The sequence below is a fragment of the Rhopalosiphum padi genome, chromosome 1 (genome assembly GCF_020882245.1).
Source record: "Rhopalosiphum padi isolate XX-2018 chromosome 1, ASM2088224v1, whole genome shotgun sequence".
NCBI lineage: Eukaryota > Metazoa > Arthropoda > Insecta > Hemiptera > Aphididae > Rhopalosiphum > Rhopalosiphum padi.
Window position 1 is genome coordinate 26127829 of NC_083597.1, and position 18659 is coordinate 26146487.

Here is an 18659-nt window from a genome sequence, read left to right on the forward strand (position 1 = left end):
TGAGTGTACTTTATTTTAGAACAAAATACATAAAAAATTAACACTTCCATGCATAAGCGAACATTTGGTTGAATTTTTAGTGGGGGGCTGGGGGCTATAATAACCAATGTAAAGTGATCCCGCACCCCCCTTTCTATACACAAATATAACATATTACCTTCGATTTTTGGGGAATCTATTGAAATACTTGGGGGGGTTAAGCCCCCCCCCCATATGATGGTAAATAGCCAATAGGTAAATGTCTATATACGTAGCTAGTACCCGCTTGTGATGTCTCCGTCTTATTTACGTACGACAGCAAATTTTCGTTCACCAGTTTCAATTTCAATCGTGTGCTGTTAGTTTTGATATTGGAGTGAATTGACCTACTCGTATTGTACAATTCAAAGGCAAGATACTAAGATTATTATCTATTTATCTAGGGCCCCACGTAGCCTTTTATTGATGTTATTATTTTTAAGTAAGTTATATGATCATTTTAAACTATTCAGTACTAAAAAATAATATAGATTCTATAGTATTTAGTTACAGATACCTGGTAAGTGGTAACATATTATACATATAGACCATAGACATTATTTATATATCTATGATATAGACTAGTGAGTAGTGACTACTATAATAATATATAGGTAAGTAATAATAATTCATTTTTTAATTTGTATAACAAATAATAATACCTAGATACTACGAATTAATAACACTCATACTATATTAAAAATTAAAAAATAGTGTATTGTTGGCCAAATTGAAAATGGTTACTTTTAGTAGGTAATCCGGAGTCCGTTAGAGTGAAATATATTTATATATATATATATATATATGTATGCTATAGCTATATGCTTATATATTCAAAATCGAAATACTAATAAAATAATAAACTATTAGATAGTATTAGTTAAATTGAATATAGATTTCAATTTAATTTTTATAATAATATAAAATCCTAACGTACAACTTTAAAAAAAGTGTAGTATATGTATAAAATTGCACTGTTGCAATAGACTATACCTACGACGGCTATAACCTTGAACTTCTAACATTGTGATCAATTTTGAATAGGTGCCTATTTCTGATAAACTTATAACGTCGATTTTGAGAATTTTCATCTCTTTCAGCCCAGTTTCAGGTAAGCATAATGTTTGGTCCCGGTAAAATAATTACTGCTTTTCAAATACCTACCAGAAAATTTATTACCATCCTGCAGATTTTGCGTTAAGGTATCTACAAGCTACAAACGATACCATTACTAATATAAAAGTTGAATTTTTTAAATGTAAAACATAAATATTAAACATGAAATTAAAATTAAATTCTATTATTGCAATAATAAATGTTTTATACTTAAAGATCAAAGTACCTATAATTAATATAATCAAGAAAAACTAAAAAAATTATTATCAATAATTAAAATATTTACGCAATACCGGTTTTCGACAATACTTCACATTTTCAAAAAATATTTATATTAGCATTTTTAAATATTAAATATTTATATATAAAAATGATTTTCATGTATTCATGATTGATTTAATCAATAACAATAATATATATTATAAAATTATAATATGGTAGGTACCTATGTAATTAATAATTACTACTGAATACGGCATACGCCTATGATAAGTACTACTGCCTATACGGCTATACACGTAGGTATGTCGTACACCATACATTCGAAATGAAATCTAGTATCAATAGTATCATTGATTATAAATACCATTATGTGGCAAAACAACTTCCCGGTTTTTTTTAATTTTTCTAAAAAACAGAAATAAAAAGTATAAGATGGAATAAAACTTTTTAAAAACGACCAAGTTATTTAACATTATTTGAACACTTTTTTATAATGTGAACCACTTATCCAACACCTTGGCAATTTTATTTTATATATTTTTAATTATTCTACTGTAAATTTATTTAAATCAATATTATGTCTGATTTGAAATATTAACATATTGAACACAGCATACATTTTTTTAATCATTCTATCTTTATTTTAAAATAAAATTTAGGGATCATAAAAATTAAACAAATCAAATAATTATCTAGCTAGGAATCATTGAAACATTACACATCTAAGTATATACCAGGAATCATCTATATATTTTTTGAAGGCCACTTTAGGTTAGATTTTGAATTCAGAAAGTATTAGGAGACCATCAAAACGTTATGTTTATGTTATCCAAATGAAGTGAACAAGAAAAAATATTTTTAAAAAAATTTCTAATTTACAGGCTAGATAAAATTTATCTAAGCCATTTGGTGACCCCTGGTATACAAAATAGTAAATGACAGTTGGTACTAAAATATTAAGTATATATTTAATAATTAAAATAGATGGTACGAATTTAACATCAGAACATTTATTATCAATATATTATTATCTATTATAATTTTAATAAATTTATATTAAATTTCAATAAAAACAAACTATTTAATATCACATAAAATATTATTAATTACCTACATTTAACTACTTATGAATCATCTGAAACTATTTTAAATAAAAATAAACTAAAATTAAAATACAGATTCAAGTTGAGTCTTGTTATTAAATTATAAATTGTACATACATTATCATAGATTTTACTATTCAAATGTTTTTAAATTTTAATCAATTTTATGTTATGGAAATAAGTAGTTAAATCCTGTTAAATACATATATTTTAAAGTTCAATAAAATAAGAAATTATTGATTTTAGATTTATATAAATTAATGAATGTAAACAAATTAGGAGCAAAATCAATTATTTCAAACATTTAAATTTTATATACCTAATACAAATTCAATAAAAATGTCTTCTTTTTTCTAATCTGACTAAAAGACAATAAAATAAAATAGAAGACAGATTAACTCGAAAATATTAAGATATTATCTAAAACTTGAGAAATATACATATTATGTACATTCTACATAATATTACATTCTTACTTAGTACAAGATCTGAAATCATTAAAAATAAAAGTAATTTTCCATTGAATTTAAATATCTGTTAATTAAGATTTTAATTATAATTTAATATATATAAAAAAAAGTGTTTTACCTAAACAATAAACAATTACTATAGATTAAATAGATAGATAAATGAATAAAATAACATAATAAAATAAATAGTTTACATTAATAAGAACAAAATATTTTGAATCCGAATGATATTACTAAAACATTTATGCAAATTCCATTAATGAGTGGTATAAATAAGAGAACCCATTGTAATAATATATTAATATATTGTAATGATAAAAGGTTACATTATAAACATCTATAATTCTTTAAAATATTGAGGCTATGTATGTATATATGGTATACACATTTAAAAGCTCGATAAGTAGGTACTAAAAAAAAACAATAGTTTTGACAATAATAAACATTTTTTTAGTAAAAGCTGGAAGTAAAATTAGTAAAAAAAAATTAAATCAAATGAATATGAAATGAATCTAATGTTTTGAATAATTCAAATTACAGAAATTATTCTAATTATCTATATTAATAATATAATGGTTAAAAATGTGATAAAATTCAATAATAATAAGTTAATGTTTATATAAATGCGGAATGTCCGTTAAAAGAAATAATTACGTCTAGAACATACATGATGTATATTTTTAATTGTTTTAAAACTATAATAAGTAAAATATAATAATTATAACAATAATGATGAAAGTTATTCAAATGACTAACTTATTAACAAATACAATTTTAAATTATTAATTTAAATAAATAACAAATAATAACTTATACTATAAAATAGATATAATACGTTATGGTGATAATAAAACTGAATTAATTGCATTAAAAAGCTAGTTTAAAAATGTTAGGAAAAAAAGATTTTTAAACAATGAAAATACTGATAAGTTCTTACAAACCCATAAGTACTAGATTTTTTTTTATTAGTATTTAACTCTAGGCTAAATTTAAAAAATCACGATTTATAAGGCTACATTAAGTAATACTTTGGAAAAACATAACAGTATAATGCTCGGAAGAATTGGACAGATTTATTGACTTAAGGCAGACAAGTTGTTAAGGAAGTCTTCTGGAGTTAGTACATGAGATGAGCCTTCAAAAAAATAAACATGAATAAATATACAAATGTGTGATTATAAGATCATACAATAAATTTTAGTCACACAAAATCTTACCTATTATAACCTCCCAGTTTTTGAAATTATTAGTGACTTCATAGGCACATCTGATTTCAGAAAAACTTACTCCTCCAATCACAAACACTATTACTCTGGGCACGTTCTTTATTAACTGTTGACCTTTATCTTTATGCCAGTGTCCATATCGTGCACTAAAAATAAAACATATTTAAGTGTGAGAAGTGTATAAGCTAGATTATAAACTAATTTCTTGAATATACAACAAAACAAAATCAGAATGAAATTTATTAATTCAAAAAAGTATACACTTTTTTGAAAAATCTAAAATTAATTATTAACTTATTAAGATGATCAAACCATTGCAAACTAAAATAAATACCTAATTACAAATTAGTTCTTGAAATTATTGTGAATTAAACTTTCACTTAAAAGAAAGCCAACATAAGACATATATTGTAAAAAAATGTACTATACTTTTAACAAAAATTTAACACATACCTTGTTGGTGCATGATATCCAGATGAAGCAGCTCTTCCCGCAAGAAAAGGGAAATGTTTAGCATCCAATTTGTCTTCAATACAGTCTTCCATTAAATCTTTGATCACGGGTGTCCAGCGAGACATTTGGTATGTCTGTTCAGTAATACGCTCCTTACGTGGTATTTGATACTGCTTCTTTCTGTTACCCTAAAGTAGTATTTTTAATTACATATTTTAATTAAATATAACATAAAATTAGTAAGTACCAAATAATAATACTTACATCCACAATAGTATTTATACCCAGCAAGTTCAAATTTACAATAGCTTGTTTATCAGCTGGTGATAATTGAGCATGTTGTACCAGTTTGTTAAGATTTTCTTCAGATATTCCATTTTTAGACAAAACATACAATATAATTATCCTCATCTTATCATTGCTGGATGTATTTGGATCCAATAATATAGGCACAATGCATCTCATATGATCTTTGATCTTCTCGCCTTCAGCATCTGTACCCATGGCCAAGTCTTGTTCTACTTTACAAAGTCTGTCCACATTACCTTGATAGCATTTCATGCAATCTTCAGCCAAATGCAAATGAGTCGAATACTTGCTTAACTCTTTTTGGTATTGGGGCATTTTCTTAATCATTGTTGACAAATCACGCATAGAAGATTTACTCTCACCAACAGCTGACATACGCTTAGAATCTATGAATTTTTTTAAATTCTTTGTCACATTCCTAAAGCAAAAGAAAACAAAATTAATGAAGACCAATACTAATCAAATGAGTAAGTTAAATTTTTAAACTTACGTAGATACAACAGCAATATGTTGATGCCTTAACTCTACCCAAAGCTCATCATTTTCATCCAACAATACTTCTTTAAGAGCAGCTCCTGCAGTGGCTTCATATCTTATAAAACAAAATGGATTAAAAATATGAATTATGATTTTATTATTATAATAATCTAAGGATTATCTTACTTATAAACATCATTTTCTATAGGCAGAAGATCATAAGCCATAGCTTGGAATGTGAGTTCATGTAAGACAGGAGATACACAATCAAATCCCCTGTCAAGTATAATTAATTGTGAACGAGCTTTTTCAGGACCTTCTCCCATTGTTGGTTCATCAGCTTTGTAAGCATCTAATTTTTGCTGAACAATCTGTGCTAATTCAGCATTACGTTCAAAGTCACTTCTATATCGTACAGATGGATATTCTCCTAATGTAGCACAAACAGTAGCAATCTGTTCTGCTATGCGTTCCATATTAGGGACACGACTACTCACTAGTAATGGATTATAATAACATTGAAATGTTTCACGAGAATCTAAAGAAAACACCTATGAATTTATACAGAAAAATATTATTAACTATTAATCAAAAATAATAATATACAAGTTTAGTGACACCAAAAGAGAAGAGAACTAAGCAAAAATACTTAAATGTTAAGCAAACACACACCTGACGCTCATAAGGTAGGAAAGCGATGTTAATTTCTCTGAGTGTTTTAATTTTTTTGGCAGCAATTGATTTGCACAGTTCATTAAACAGTTCTTCTTGACATACTTTTGTCAAATTAAGCAATAAAACAATACCAGATTAGTACGTTAAAGCAAAACATAAATAGTTTATTAATGGCAAATAAAGATTAGATTTTAGTGTACCCGTGTTTACACAAGTCATTCAACATATTTTAGTTCACAGCCAACAATATATTCATATATATATATCACCAAAAATATTCCTAATTTGAATTTAATATAACACCAAAACCAAAAACATAAAAAAGTTTAAGATAGCTAACACCTCCATAAAAAAATAAAAATTAAATAGGTTTGATAAGTAAATAGATGAATAAGAATATTTACTAGTTGCAACACATAATTTTGTTAATATAGTATAGCTTATAAGTAATAACCAAAGATTAACTTCCACCATTAATTTAGCAGTTAACAGTCTACATAAAATGTTACCTGTTGTTCATATGCTATGAAGGCTATGTTAACTTCCACTAAAGTTTTAATGAATTTTGCGGCTGGGGACAAACTTAACTTGTTGAATAACTCATCGGGACACGCTATAATTACAATAGTGAAGAAAAATGTAACAATTAGGATAAAGTTGATTATAAAATCTTAAAACATTTTCTTTGAATAACTATAAGTTGTATAAAATGTTGACAATTTAATTAACAAATTAACTTTATAAAAAATTCAAATGGTCAAATCAGAATGCTTTAAAAATATATTACCCTCAGTAAAGTAAACATGAGCAGCTTTGTACATAGATTTTCCTGGACTGGAGAAATCTCTTATAAGAGCAGCAACTGACTTTTCACTAGGAGTAATCAAGTAAACAGCTTCCAATGTAGCCAAAGGCTCTCGTTTTTTTTGCAAATCTTCAACAACTTTAAAACCATAGCAAAGATGTATACATGTTTGTGTTTTGAATATATATAGATAAAAATGAAAAATTAACACTTACTGGTAATTCCTTCAGCCGATATTTCATGCATCTTACAACAGGCGGATATCATTCTCATTGCCAATTGGTCAACCACCATTACACGCCATTCTATACCTTTGTCAACCCCTTTTTTAACACCCTTCTGTTTAATGACCTCATTCATGATCTCTGTAAAAAAATGTATTATTCAATTAATATTGTATCAGAAAAACCATATACAAATATGTAATATAATATATAATTAAAAATAATGTCTTACTTTGTCCAACAACAGCTTTCAGTGCCATGTTTGATTCGAGTCTATCAAATTGTAAACACTAAACAAACAGCCTTTACGCAAGGCAAACAAAACAATAATCTACAAAAGTCAATGAAAATTTAATAACATTACGTCATTAAGAGGGACGAGAGGATTCAAATAACTTGGTCTGAGATAAGAGTAGAAAAATGGTGGAAAATCAATTGGAAAATTGGTCAGATATCAGTGTAGCCAACACAATAACAAGAAAATTACCTAACAATACGTTTTCTATATTGAAGAAATAATTATAACTTGAATTATAAATATTATAATTCATAAAAAAAATATTAAAACTAGATAACTATTTAAGTTTTATTAAAATCCTAAAAATTAAGTTTTCATTTAAATAAATATATTTAAGAAGAATTAAATAAGAATGGAAACGTATGAATAGTATTTATGAATAATTATATATTATATAATTTGTTAAAAAATCATTTTTAAAAGGATATTGAAGAACAAACTATCATTTGTTTATAATGCATGACAAAAGTCTAACACAATTATTTAACGGTTTTAAAATTATTGAAGAAAATTCCTTATAGCATATTCTACAACACCCTTTTTATATTACTATATTAGTGTCGCTTATTAGGTGTGATAATGAATACTCAATTATTTACAAGCTCATAAAAAGTAGCATTAGATTAGGTATTTCATGATTAATTACTGAAATATTTGTTCAGATTAAAGTAATTATGTTTTAATAAATTTAATTACAAACTTAAATTTATTACTAATGATTATATTATATTATAACAGTATTGTTAGCATTATTTATTCATAGATATTCCTTACTCGTGTATATTATTAGTTTTATTTTAAAATTATAGCCAATTTAAATTTAATTTAAAAAATGTATTAATATTATTTTTTTCAACATTGTGAATTAAAAGGTTAAGAACAAACATATTCAATTTAAAAATAATACTAATTGTAATATTATATATTTAATAACTTTTTTTTTTTTGTGATTGAACAATCTGTAAATTTTGGTGTTTACAATAAGATCAAGTAATGTAATTAACATAAAAAAAAAATATAACATAAAATAATAAATGTATTAAGTTAAAATTTTATAGACAATGGACTTAGGAGAAGAAGTCATCCATTGAATGGTCTTCCTGATATGAATATAAAGTGGACTAATTATTTAATAGGTGGGAACAGATAACCCTGACATCAGGGGAATACGGTGGTTTAGTAGATTCAAATGAAAGCGCTTGTAGAAGATTTTGGCAATATTTTAAACAGGTTGAATTAAGAGATCTTGGTGAAGGTTATCATTTGAGACGAAGTATGGGACTTTGATTATTTGACGGAAGCATTTGGACTGGAATGTTTGGATTTCATGGATTTTACGTTTGGCGGCTCCCCATAATTGGATACCATAAGGCATAAGTCCATATTGGTTTAAGGAGCAATTTGTACAAGAAAAGTATATTTATTAATTTTATTTATTCAATAAATTTAAAAATATATATAAATCAACAGAGTGTGAATAATAAAGGTTAGGTTAGGTTGTGTACTACAAACATAATTACAGTAGTATAGACAATAAATTAACACCTTTTTCTCTTCTTTGCAGTAGGTTTACCATCAGATTTATCATTATGTTTTTCAACTTTTTTAAAATTTTTCAAATCGTCCAAGAATAATACCTAAAAATTAAAGTATTTTATTGTATATAACAAAACAGAAAATGTTATATGATTTTACAATTTCATTGCCATTATTGTATAAGAATATTATTTATAATACCAAAAACAAATTTTAAACACAAAAAAAATGATATCCAGTCTATTATAGAGTAGTGATCAAGAAATATTAAGTTACAGGAGCTATAAATACATATATAAAAAAAATTCTTACTGTATGTGCCCAACCAGCATTCTTTTTAAATATCTTCCTAAAACAATCTCCTATTTCATTATAAACTGGCTGAGTAACTGTTTTGTATTTTTTCAAATGAGGTAAATAATTTTCACAAGCAATTTGGAACACATGCGTATCTACTGGAACAGCTTCTAAGTGATCAAGTGACATTAAACAAATACAGTCTGCTACCTATAAATTTAATGTATTATTAAAATGAATATAATAAATAATAAATAATAATATGGTGAAAAAACCAAGTGATATAAGAATAAAGTGAAATTTTTTCAAGAGGACTAAAAGTTTGGTAATTTTATATGGCTTACGGTAAGGTTATGAATCTTATGATTCTTAATTACAAAATGTTTATTTATTAAATTTTAATTGTGAACAGTTTAAATATCAGTTTTATCAGTGTGTGAGTTATATTGCTTAGCCTTTTCATCATCAATTATAAAGCATATGACAAGTTTTTACCTTTGGACCAACTCCAGGCAATAGCATCAATTCTTTTTTAGCACTATCATAATTCATATTTCTTAGCTTATCAATCCATGTATTACTACCTAATTCAAACATTTTTTCAGCAGTTTGCCGTATGAATTTTGCTCTGTACCCAAATTTAGCAACCTTCAAATCTTCTTCAACTTGTGGGCCAATTAATTGTTCAATATTAGGAAAAGCATAATAAGTTGTTCCATCTATTTTTTTACCATATAAAGTACACATTTTTTCAACCATAGATGAAATCCTGTAATGGTATTTTTTTAATTAATAAAGACAACAAATGTATGGAATTTAATTTACCTTGATATATTATTATTTGATGAACATATAAATGATAATATGTTTTCAACTGGTTCTTGTTTTAACATTCTAATTCCTTTAAACCGTTCTGCTGATTTTTTAAAAATTGGATCACATAAACTCCATTCTTTATAGTATGTTTCTAAAGGTTCACCCAGTCTTAGATAATTACTCAATATTTTTTCATCCAAGTTTGTAGCGGGAACTCGTTTATAAGCAATGTGATTATCATTTTGTTTTAATACCCAAAAACCATTAGCAAATACTCCCGAGTATTCATCCGGATTGGTTTCTTTCCACCTTAAAATTATAAAAAAACAATTCAATAAAATATAAACAACTTGTATTTATTAAACAATGATGACATTAACATTTTTATAGTTGCATATTATAAATTAATGGTATATTTAACACTTATACTGAAATTGAGTGAAGTATTTATCTAAATTAAATAGTAAAAACACCAACAATTACCTGAAACTTTGTCCACCAAGTAAAACACATTTTAAATTCACTTTGTCTCTTGAACACAAAATTGTTTTCATTCTTTTTTAATAATGACCAATATGGGTAAATATATATGTGAATATAAATAACTAATAAAACCACAATAAAGCTTTCAAAGGTATTCAAATTTTTTGAAGTAATTAAAACTAATTTAATTAATTAACTTGTCAATTGTCATGCACTATTGTAATCACCACTCAGTATTCAAATATTACTAAATAATAAATATTAATTCAAATCATGCTAAAATTATAATTATTTTGAATTCTTAAAATGCCTCAAGGCTTAAATGCATGACAAATTGACAGTCAACTGGACAGATATCAAAAATAAAATATTTATGGTAAATTGGTAAATAATAATATAAAAATGATAAAAGATTTTACGCGGGTATTAATTTATCAGTATATCAGTGTCATGGAGGAAAAATACTATATCCGTTCAACCTGGAATAAATTATAAATCACGTCATTATCACTAACCGCTGAATTTAATTATTATATTTTTATTTTTGGTTTAAACAGATATAGACATATAGTGATATAGTTATTCTTATTACTGCTTATTAGTTACAATTGCAAAATTAAATGCAATATAATACCAATTAAATATATAATTGCAAACATATTTGATAAATTATTCTGTGTTTTATTTAATTAAATTAATGTTAAGACACAAATGTCAGTATGGTAATTAGATTTTACATTATGAGTCTCGCGTGCATTAACGTGGTAATCTGCTGTATCTACCTGATTTTGATTATTTCTATAACTAAGTCTATATTTCTTAACGTGGTAAACTAGTAAGCACGATAAAATATATATCTTTAGACTTAGATCGTGCTAGTAAGACAAAAAAAAATAACATTAACCATTAATTATTTATAATCATTGCATTAACCTAATTTATAGATCTATTAATATTTAATTTTATATATAGTATATTATAATTTACGGATTTAAATACCTTAAAAAAATGTATTTAATTATATACATTTTTATTCTTAGTTATTAATTATTTGTATCATCTTCTAGTTCTCCTAATATCTACTTTTTAGATAGATACAAGATACATTCGTTATACTTTTACCTTATGTTTCATAGTAGCATTGTATGATTGTGCCGCTTAATTTTTATCGAATAATTTTATCCAGTCATATAAAAATAATAATAATATTTATTGTCGCCAAATTATCAATTAAAAACAATTTATGAGTAACAAAACAAAAAATTACATTTAAATACATTGGTTCTCTTTTCAAAAGCTGAGCTTGTGTTGAAAGGAGAGAGTTGTGACATCGATTTAGATATTATTGATTATGATCGTTATTGACAATTAATAAAGCAAAAAATAGAAAAAATAAATAGAGAATGCACAAGGAAGACGATAAAAAAAGAAAAAGATAATAGAACAATTAATAGTTGCGTTATATAGGCTATAGCCTATATGATATGTATATAATCATAAGTAAATAAAATGTTAAGTTGAGCCTATTCTGTGGATTATAATATACTGATATAATTAGAAGATTAAATGCAATTTAAATTATTTAATAAAAGTGATAAACATAAACACGAATTTAACTATTAACAATGAAAATAAATATAAACTAATGTATACATTAAAGCATAGATTATTGAAACATAGCATTGTTTATATATTTTTTATACATTTTGAAACTCTTAAAGTTATGAATATTAGAATTTTAAATAGTACAAAATTGAATGAACTTATATCTAGGGTTTTGTTGCCCGAATACTGTGTTCATTTTAGGGACGACGACATAATCGATACATTTTTTCATATCATAAAATAGTAAGCAAATGTTCTTTGTATACAGTGATTTTAAAATGTAATATCTGTAGCTCTTTATATAAATTAACTGTAGGAAATAATGTAGGTTTATTGAAAATAAATTTAAGAAGTGAGTTCAAAGTGACTTCAAGATTCGTAAAGTGAGTGTGATATGTTTCTCCCCAAAAAGAAATTCCATAAGAAAGAATTGATTGTATTAATGCATAGTAAGTTAATTTTTTTTAATTTGAAGTTCAAAACGGATTTAAGAGATTTATATACATAGACAAATTTTCTAAGTGAATTATTTATATAGTTTATATGAATATCCATTTTAACTTATCATCAATAAATATTCCAAGATATTTAACATAGTTTACTCTTTTTAATTCACTACATTTGCATACATTATTTTTAGTATTATTGTTGATACAACTTATTAGTATGAGCAATGATTTTATAATTATTTAAATGTATAGATTTTTGAATACCAAAGTGAATGTATTTAGTTTTTTCGCTATTAATCTGTAGTGAATTATTATCTAGCCAGTTATTAACAATACGAAAACTTTTCTCAGTCATTTTATATAAATTATTTATACATGGACTTTTTAATAATATGACGGTATCATCAATAAAACAAATAATGTTTCTAGGAGTATCTTAATTAAGAAATCCATTGATGTATATTATGAATAATATTGGTCCTAACTCCTAATACGGTACCTTGTGGTACTGAGTAATCAATTTTTTCTACGTTACTATAATAATCATCAATTTTAACATTTTGTAGTTTGTACTCGACCATTTAGGTATGACTGAAATAAATTATAAGCAGCACTTCTTATTCCACAGTAATAAAGTTTTTCGAGAAGAATTGTATGATCAACTGAATCAAAAGCTTTCTTAATATCTAAAAAAATTCCAAGAACATGTTGCTTTTTATCTAGATTTTCATATATATATATATATTGAGTGGATTTGAATAGTGCATCATTAATCGAAATATTACTTCGGAAACCAAATTGATTATCGTGAAAAAAATTATGTTTATCTAAAAAGTCTAATAACCTACTTTTAAGGCACTTTTCAAATAATTTAGACAGAGTTAAAGTGAGGGATATAGGCCTGTAATTCGAACATTTACTTTTATCGCCATTTTTGTAAATATGTATAACTATAGATTTTTTAAATGACTTAGGGGATTTCTCATTAGAAATAAAGCAATTAAATATTATAGATAAAGGTATACAGCTATAGAATTAGCCGTTCTTTTAAGAATATAATTAGATAGATATTGAGTTTTTAGAAAAGGAATTTAAATTTTTAGTATTATTTAATAGGTTAAGGACTTCAAGTGTTTCAATTGGTTTTAAAAATATAGTTTCAGAAATATAACAGTTTTTGTTTAGTGTATCAAAACTTATAGGTTGGAAATTGCTAATCTTAATATTATTAGAAATTACGCTGCCGACTTTAGAGAAGAAACTATTAAACTCGTGTGCTATGTTTTACTTTCCAGTTATTTTTTTTATCATCGTTATTTCTTAGATTGCTAACACTCGATTTCTTTGGTTTATTAGTGTATGATACATCTTTAATTAAATTCCATATTTTTTTAGAATCTGAGCCTGCAAGATTTATAAGATTTTGATAGTAAAGGTTCCTGGCTAGCTTAATTGTATTATTTAATATATTCCTATAATTAACGTATTTACATTTAAGAAACGTATTGAATGGTAAAATGACTTAAAAACATAAAAAAATGCACTAAAAATGCTCTAAAAAGAAAAAAAGTTTAAATAGTTAAAAATGCAAAATAAAAGTTACATTTTTTAATTCCTTGGTACATGAAATTAACTGTGCTTGGAAAGTAATGTTTTCGGACATTCAGGAAAAAATGCAATTTGCATTTAAATCCGTTCCCTATATTTATCATATATAGATAAGTGGCTCACCCAAAGGTGATGTTTTGGGGTTTTGGGTGTCTGAACTCTGGACACCCCCCTAGAATGGTTCAAGTTGATCCATAACTTTTGTCCATTGTACACTAACAAATTTGGAAATTTATTAGGGAACTACTGTATACCCTACTGGTGAACCACCCCCTTGAAAAAATCCTGGTTGCGCTACTGATATAACATATAAATAATTACATAAAATATTGTAAAAATATTTAGCTATATGCAGATAGATGTCGATTAGAGTAATAGGTTGTGTTAAACAGATATGATTATTAAATTATTATTCAGTATTTTTCTAATCCAACAGAAACTCAATATAAAATTGATGAAATAGTGTACCGTTAGTGCCGTTAGTGGTATCGTTTCAATTTGTTACGACAGCCTCTTAATAAAGACGAAATATGGTAAATTGGTAATTGAATGTCTAGCTATAAGTATTTTTCATATTAAATTTAATAAATTTATCTAGCAATGATGAATAATATACAAATTACAAATATATTATATATTAATCTTATACCATAATATATTAATATAATATTAAACGAAAAATAAAAAATAAAAATTTAAATAATAAGTATATTACATTGGGCGACCAAATGTGTTGATTATTCCAAGTCGAAAGAATGTAATATTTTTCTTCCACGATAGTGATATAAACCTTTTTTCTTGTGATAGTATCTAAAGCCGTGCTTAAAATGATAAAAATTAAAAATTATCATTATAAAACTACAGAATTTAAATATTAACTTTCAAACTTTAAAATATTTGAATATTATTGGATAGTTTCATAATATTTCATTTCTTTTTTATTGAATTATGCTTTAAATATATAATATAATATCTTGTGATCATAATTCCTGACATTTTTTATTGAAAACAGGTAAATTGATAAGTATTTTTTAATAAATTCTTACAAAAATAAATATGTAATATTATTTATTAATAAATTATACATAGTATTTATTTATAACTGATGTTATACTAGTTAAAATTTAAAATATTTAATTCACTAAAGATTATAAAATAGTTAAACTTAAATAAATATATGAATGAATAAAAATTATTTGGATATCCTACTATTTTTTCGCCAAAAAAAACAAGGAACGGGTGGAAACTGTTAACCACAATACTACCACCCAACCCCATATCGTATTGGATATCCTACTGTCCATATTTAAAACATTTGCATAATTATACTCATGATGGATAATTTATATTTTTCAGCTCCTTAATTATTCAAGTTATTGTTTTCTCATATTTTTATTTGATTACCTTGAAGTACCAATGGATAAGCTGCATTTAACACTTCTATAAGTAATGAAATCAAGAGTAATAAAAGTAAGTAAGTTTTTTAGATTTTAAGAATATTAAGAATTAATAATTGTTATTATCTTCAAAATCCTTAACTTCCAATTCATTCTTTTTCTTATATTAAAGACACAAATATTGATAAAGAACCACATATTTTTCATAATATGATATGTCTGGTTGAAAAGAATACTTTCAGGTTATTTTTTAAATTTACCTTATTTATGTTTTTAATAACATTTAAATATATTCCATCTATTAAGAGAATATTACTACTTCTAGTATTAAACATGTCTTTACCCTAACTACAGATATACATTTTCTGCTCTTTTATCAATAGATTACTCTAATAGATAGGTACTAGATATTGAATCCCCTCAAAAAAAACACGGAAAAAAAAACCAAAATGATTATATAATCAAGCATGAGATAGTGATATACATTCTATGCAATATGACGTAGAGACTAGCGAATTATTGTTATTTGTTACAGAATTATTTAAAAGTAAATTGTAAAAATATAAAATATTAAAGTTTATTTTGCAATATGAATCTTAATAACAATATTTTTATCTAATAAATGTTATGTAGGCGTGCGACAACGGCCAGCAACATCGTGATGGTCACCATTCAATGTTTTAGTTTTATTTTGGTGATTAAAAATGGAAAAAGAAAATAGTTATTGTGAAAAATTTATACAAATGATATGATCACTCTGTAAAAATATAATATAATATATTTATCACTAAGTATATAAAATGCTATTTAGAGAACTTAAATTTTTAAAACTGAACCTTTGATTACAACACCTCATAAGCATCTAGCTGAACCATGGCAAGTAGAAGTGACCATAGCTATTGTTAAGATTAAAATTAAAGCTGCCCATTCAAATGTTGATTATATTATCATTTTGGTTTTTTTTCCGTGTCCCTAGATATTGTTGCAGTACAAAGATGACTCTTTTTAGTTTTTACACACATATACTCTACACTTCTACAGTGTATCAATATCAATAAATTTACCTTTATATGTTTAAACTTAAAATATTAGGTAGTATTCATTAAAATAATTTTAATAATAGGTATAATGTTTCTAAAAAAATTGTTAAATATTTTGTTTATCTTAAAATAAATACTATGAAATAATAGAATAAAATAAATATATTTTTTTTTTACAGATTGATTGTTGAAATATCAACTTATCTTACTTCAAGACTTGAACAAGCTTTTAATTATTATTGAAAATAAAGTTTATAAGTACTTAAATATTCAAGTTTTATTTATAGATTATATTATCATGATTTTATTTAAACGAGTACTATCTTTTAAAATCAATAAACAAAAACAGTTCTTCAGATGCTTTTGTAGCTCTGATAATACTTTAGAAACAATTAAGTCTAATTCGATTCAATGGCCCAAGGACTATAATACTTCTCCATTGGAACCCAATGTCACTAATTTTTCTACTATTAGTCCAGCATTACTCCCTACATTTAATTTGGCTGCATATATTAATGAGTCCTATTCATTACAACAGTTGGTTAAACTTGGTGTAGAAATTTACAAATTTGATAATAATCCCAATTTAATGGAAATGATATTAAAATTAGATTTTGAACGTGATATGAAACCATACATAAGATTTATTCATGATTGCGGAGTACCAATTGAAGAATTAGGAAAATTTTTCACAAAAAATCCTATGATATTTTCTGAGCATATGGATGATTTAATAACCCGAATTAATTATTTAGAACATAAAAAATTCAATAAAGAAATGATAACTACCATTATTCGAAAACACCCAAAATGGTTATCTCAAAATACAATTGATATTGATACCAGTCTTGGATTTTTTCAAACAAACTTCTATCTTTCTGGTGACAATATCCGTAGTATAGTTACTAAATTACCAAAACTTATTACTTGGCCAAAAAAATCAGTAAATTTAATAATGTTTTCAATGATTGAAGAAATGGGTTTTAATAAAAGTGAAAGAAAAAGACTATTACAAATCCATCCTAGATTATTTACAATGTCTAAAAACCATTTATTAGAACGATTCAACTACATTCATCATACTATGGATATAAATCACGACCGCATTGTCCTTGAACCTCAAGTGATGACCAGTCGTTTGTTTAGAATCAAACAGAGACATGAGTATTTAAAATATTTAAACCGAGCCCAATATGACCCAACAAAACCCAATTATGTACCACTCTTAAAATTAGTTTCAGGAGACGATTCAGAATTTTGTATAAATATTGCTAAGACTAGTGTTGAAATGTTTAATAGCTATCTGAAGACTGTTCAGTAATGTTAATAGTTAATTTATAATTAATAAAAAACTGTTTATTTCTTGAAATTCTCTCTCTAAATGTGTTTTTAATTTGTATACCTATTTATTAATACCTATACAATTATGATTATAAATTTAAATATAAGTGTATATACATAAGTGTGAGTAGATATATTATATGTTAGTTAATTATTGATAGTAAATTATATAAACTGTATAAAAATATCTAATATATATATATATATTAAATACCTATATAATATAATTTACTATTTTTAAAATGTTAAATACAACCATATTTAATTTCAAGGGCAAATAATATAAGTTAATCTTCATACAATAAAAGCTGAATAATAGAAAAGGTGCCATATTTTTTTATTAGAATATATTATATATAAACCAAGGTTAAACAAATTTAAATACCTTAGTTGTTATTATTTACAATTTTTTGCCATCAGTTTTATATTTGGCTTTACTGTATAGTTAATTATTCAGATTTTAAAATGATTGATTTAACTTTTATAGTTTATATTAATACATTTAATAAAAAGAAATAAAACCAAGTCTGTCAAAACTCAAAAAAATAAAATCAGCTAATTAATATATTCACTATTCTTGTGAAATCAAACAATTTTGTTAGATAACTTACTTACCTATGCTAAAACTGTTTATATAGGTATTATATGTAAACAATTGTATTAAGTGTCGAATATATAAAACAATAAGTAA

The 18659-nt window shown here is 24.8% G+C and overlaps 3 protein-coding genes across 6 annotated transcripts in view; 1 reads left to right on the plus strand and 2 right to left on the minus strand.

Moving 5' to 3' along the window:
* The window catches only part of LOC132917984 (transcription termination factor 3, mitochondrial), a 235294-nt gene extending 217298 nt beyond the window's left edge, over positions 1 to 17996 (plus strand). The window contains exons 1-3 of one of the 3 annotated variants that reach the window (XM_060979012.1): positions 15047 to 15202; positions 15547 to 15664; positions 16807 to 17996. In XM_060979012.1, coding sequence (XP_060834995.1) covers positions 16926 to 17948 — 1023 coding nt within the window. In that variant the 5' untranslated portion in view covers positions 15047 to 15202; positions 15547 to 15664; positions 16807 to 16925 and the 3' untranslated portion in view covers positions 17949 to 17996. Of the gene's footprint in view, positions 1 to 15046; positions 15203 to 15546; positions 15665 to 16806 lie in introns of those variants that run through there. The other 2 variants (XM_060979011.1, XM_060979013.1) reach the window with 2 other exon arrangements.
* LOC132932174 (protein ROP-like) lies at positions 1971 to 7513 on the minus strand. 2 transcript variants are annotated; one of them, XM_060998417.1, is made up of 10 exons: positions 7331 to 7513; positions 7090 to 7239; positions 6857 to 7012; positions 6067 to 6170; positions 5581 to 5945; positions 5408 to 5509; positions 4873 to 5335; positions 4609 to 4796; positions 4147 to 4301; positions 1971 to 4064 (listed from the first exon to the last, which is right to left on the minus strand). In XM_060998417.1, the coding sequence occupies exons 1-10, from the start codon at positions 7356 to 7358 to the stop codon at positions 4003 to 4005; spliced, it is 1773 nt and encodes a 590-aa protein (XP_060854400.1). In that variant the 5' UTR covers positions 7359 to 7513; the 3' UTR covers positions 1971 to 4002. The 2 variants fall into 2 exon arrangements, with proteins under 2 accessions (XP_060854400.1, XP_060854399.1); XM_060998416.1 differs by lacking the exon at positions 6067 to 6170 and adding an exon at positions 6579 to 6682.
* On the minus strand, positions 8812 to 10900 carry LOC132917879 (N-glycosylase/DNA lyase). The gene is made up of 5 exons (XM_060978853.1): positions 10529 to 10900; positions 10055 to 10354; positions 9725 to 9998; positions 9245 to 9439; positions 8812 to 9033 (listed from the first exon to the last, which is right to left on the minus strand). The coding sequence occupies exons 1-5, from the start codon at positions 10597 to 10599 to the stop codon at positions 8935 to 8937; spliced, it is 939 nt and encodes a 312-aa protein (XP_060834836.1). The 5' UTR covers positions 10600 to 10900; the 3' UTR covers positions 8812 to 8934.
* Positions 17997 to 18659: the final 663 nt, after the last annotated feature.

Bases quoted from the DNA above. Each gene is read 5' to 3' on its own strand.
- LOC132932174 (XM_060998417.1), bottom strand. From the start codon at position 7,358: ATGGCACTGAAAGCTGTTGTTGGACAAA. The intron at 6,171-6,856 runs GTAATATATTTT...ATTTGACAAAAG, and splicing joins TCATGTTTACTTTACTGAGG to TATGTCAAGAAGAACTGTTT. The intron at 4,065-4,146 runs GTAAGATTTTGT...ATTTTTTTGAAG, and splicing joins AAACTGGGAGGTTATAATAG to GCTCATCTCATGTACTAACT.
- LOC132917879 (XM_060978853.1), bottom strand. From the start codon at position 10,599: ATGAAAACAATTTTGTGTTCAAGAGACAAAGTGAATTTAAAATGTGTT. The intron at 9,999-10,054 runs GTAAATTAAATT...ATACCATTACAG, and splicing joins TCAAATAATAATATATCAAG to GATTTCATCTATGGTTGAAA. The intron at 9,034-9,244 runs GTAAGAATTTTT...TTTAATTTTTAG, and splicing joins ATGCTGGTTGGGCACATACA to GTATTATTCTTGGACGATTT.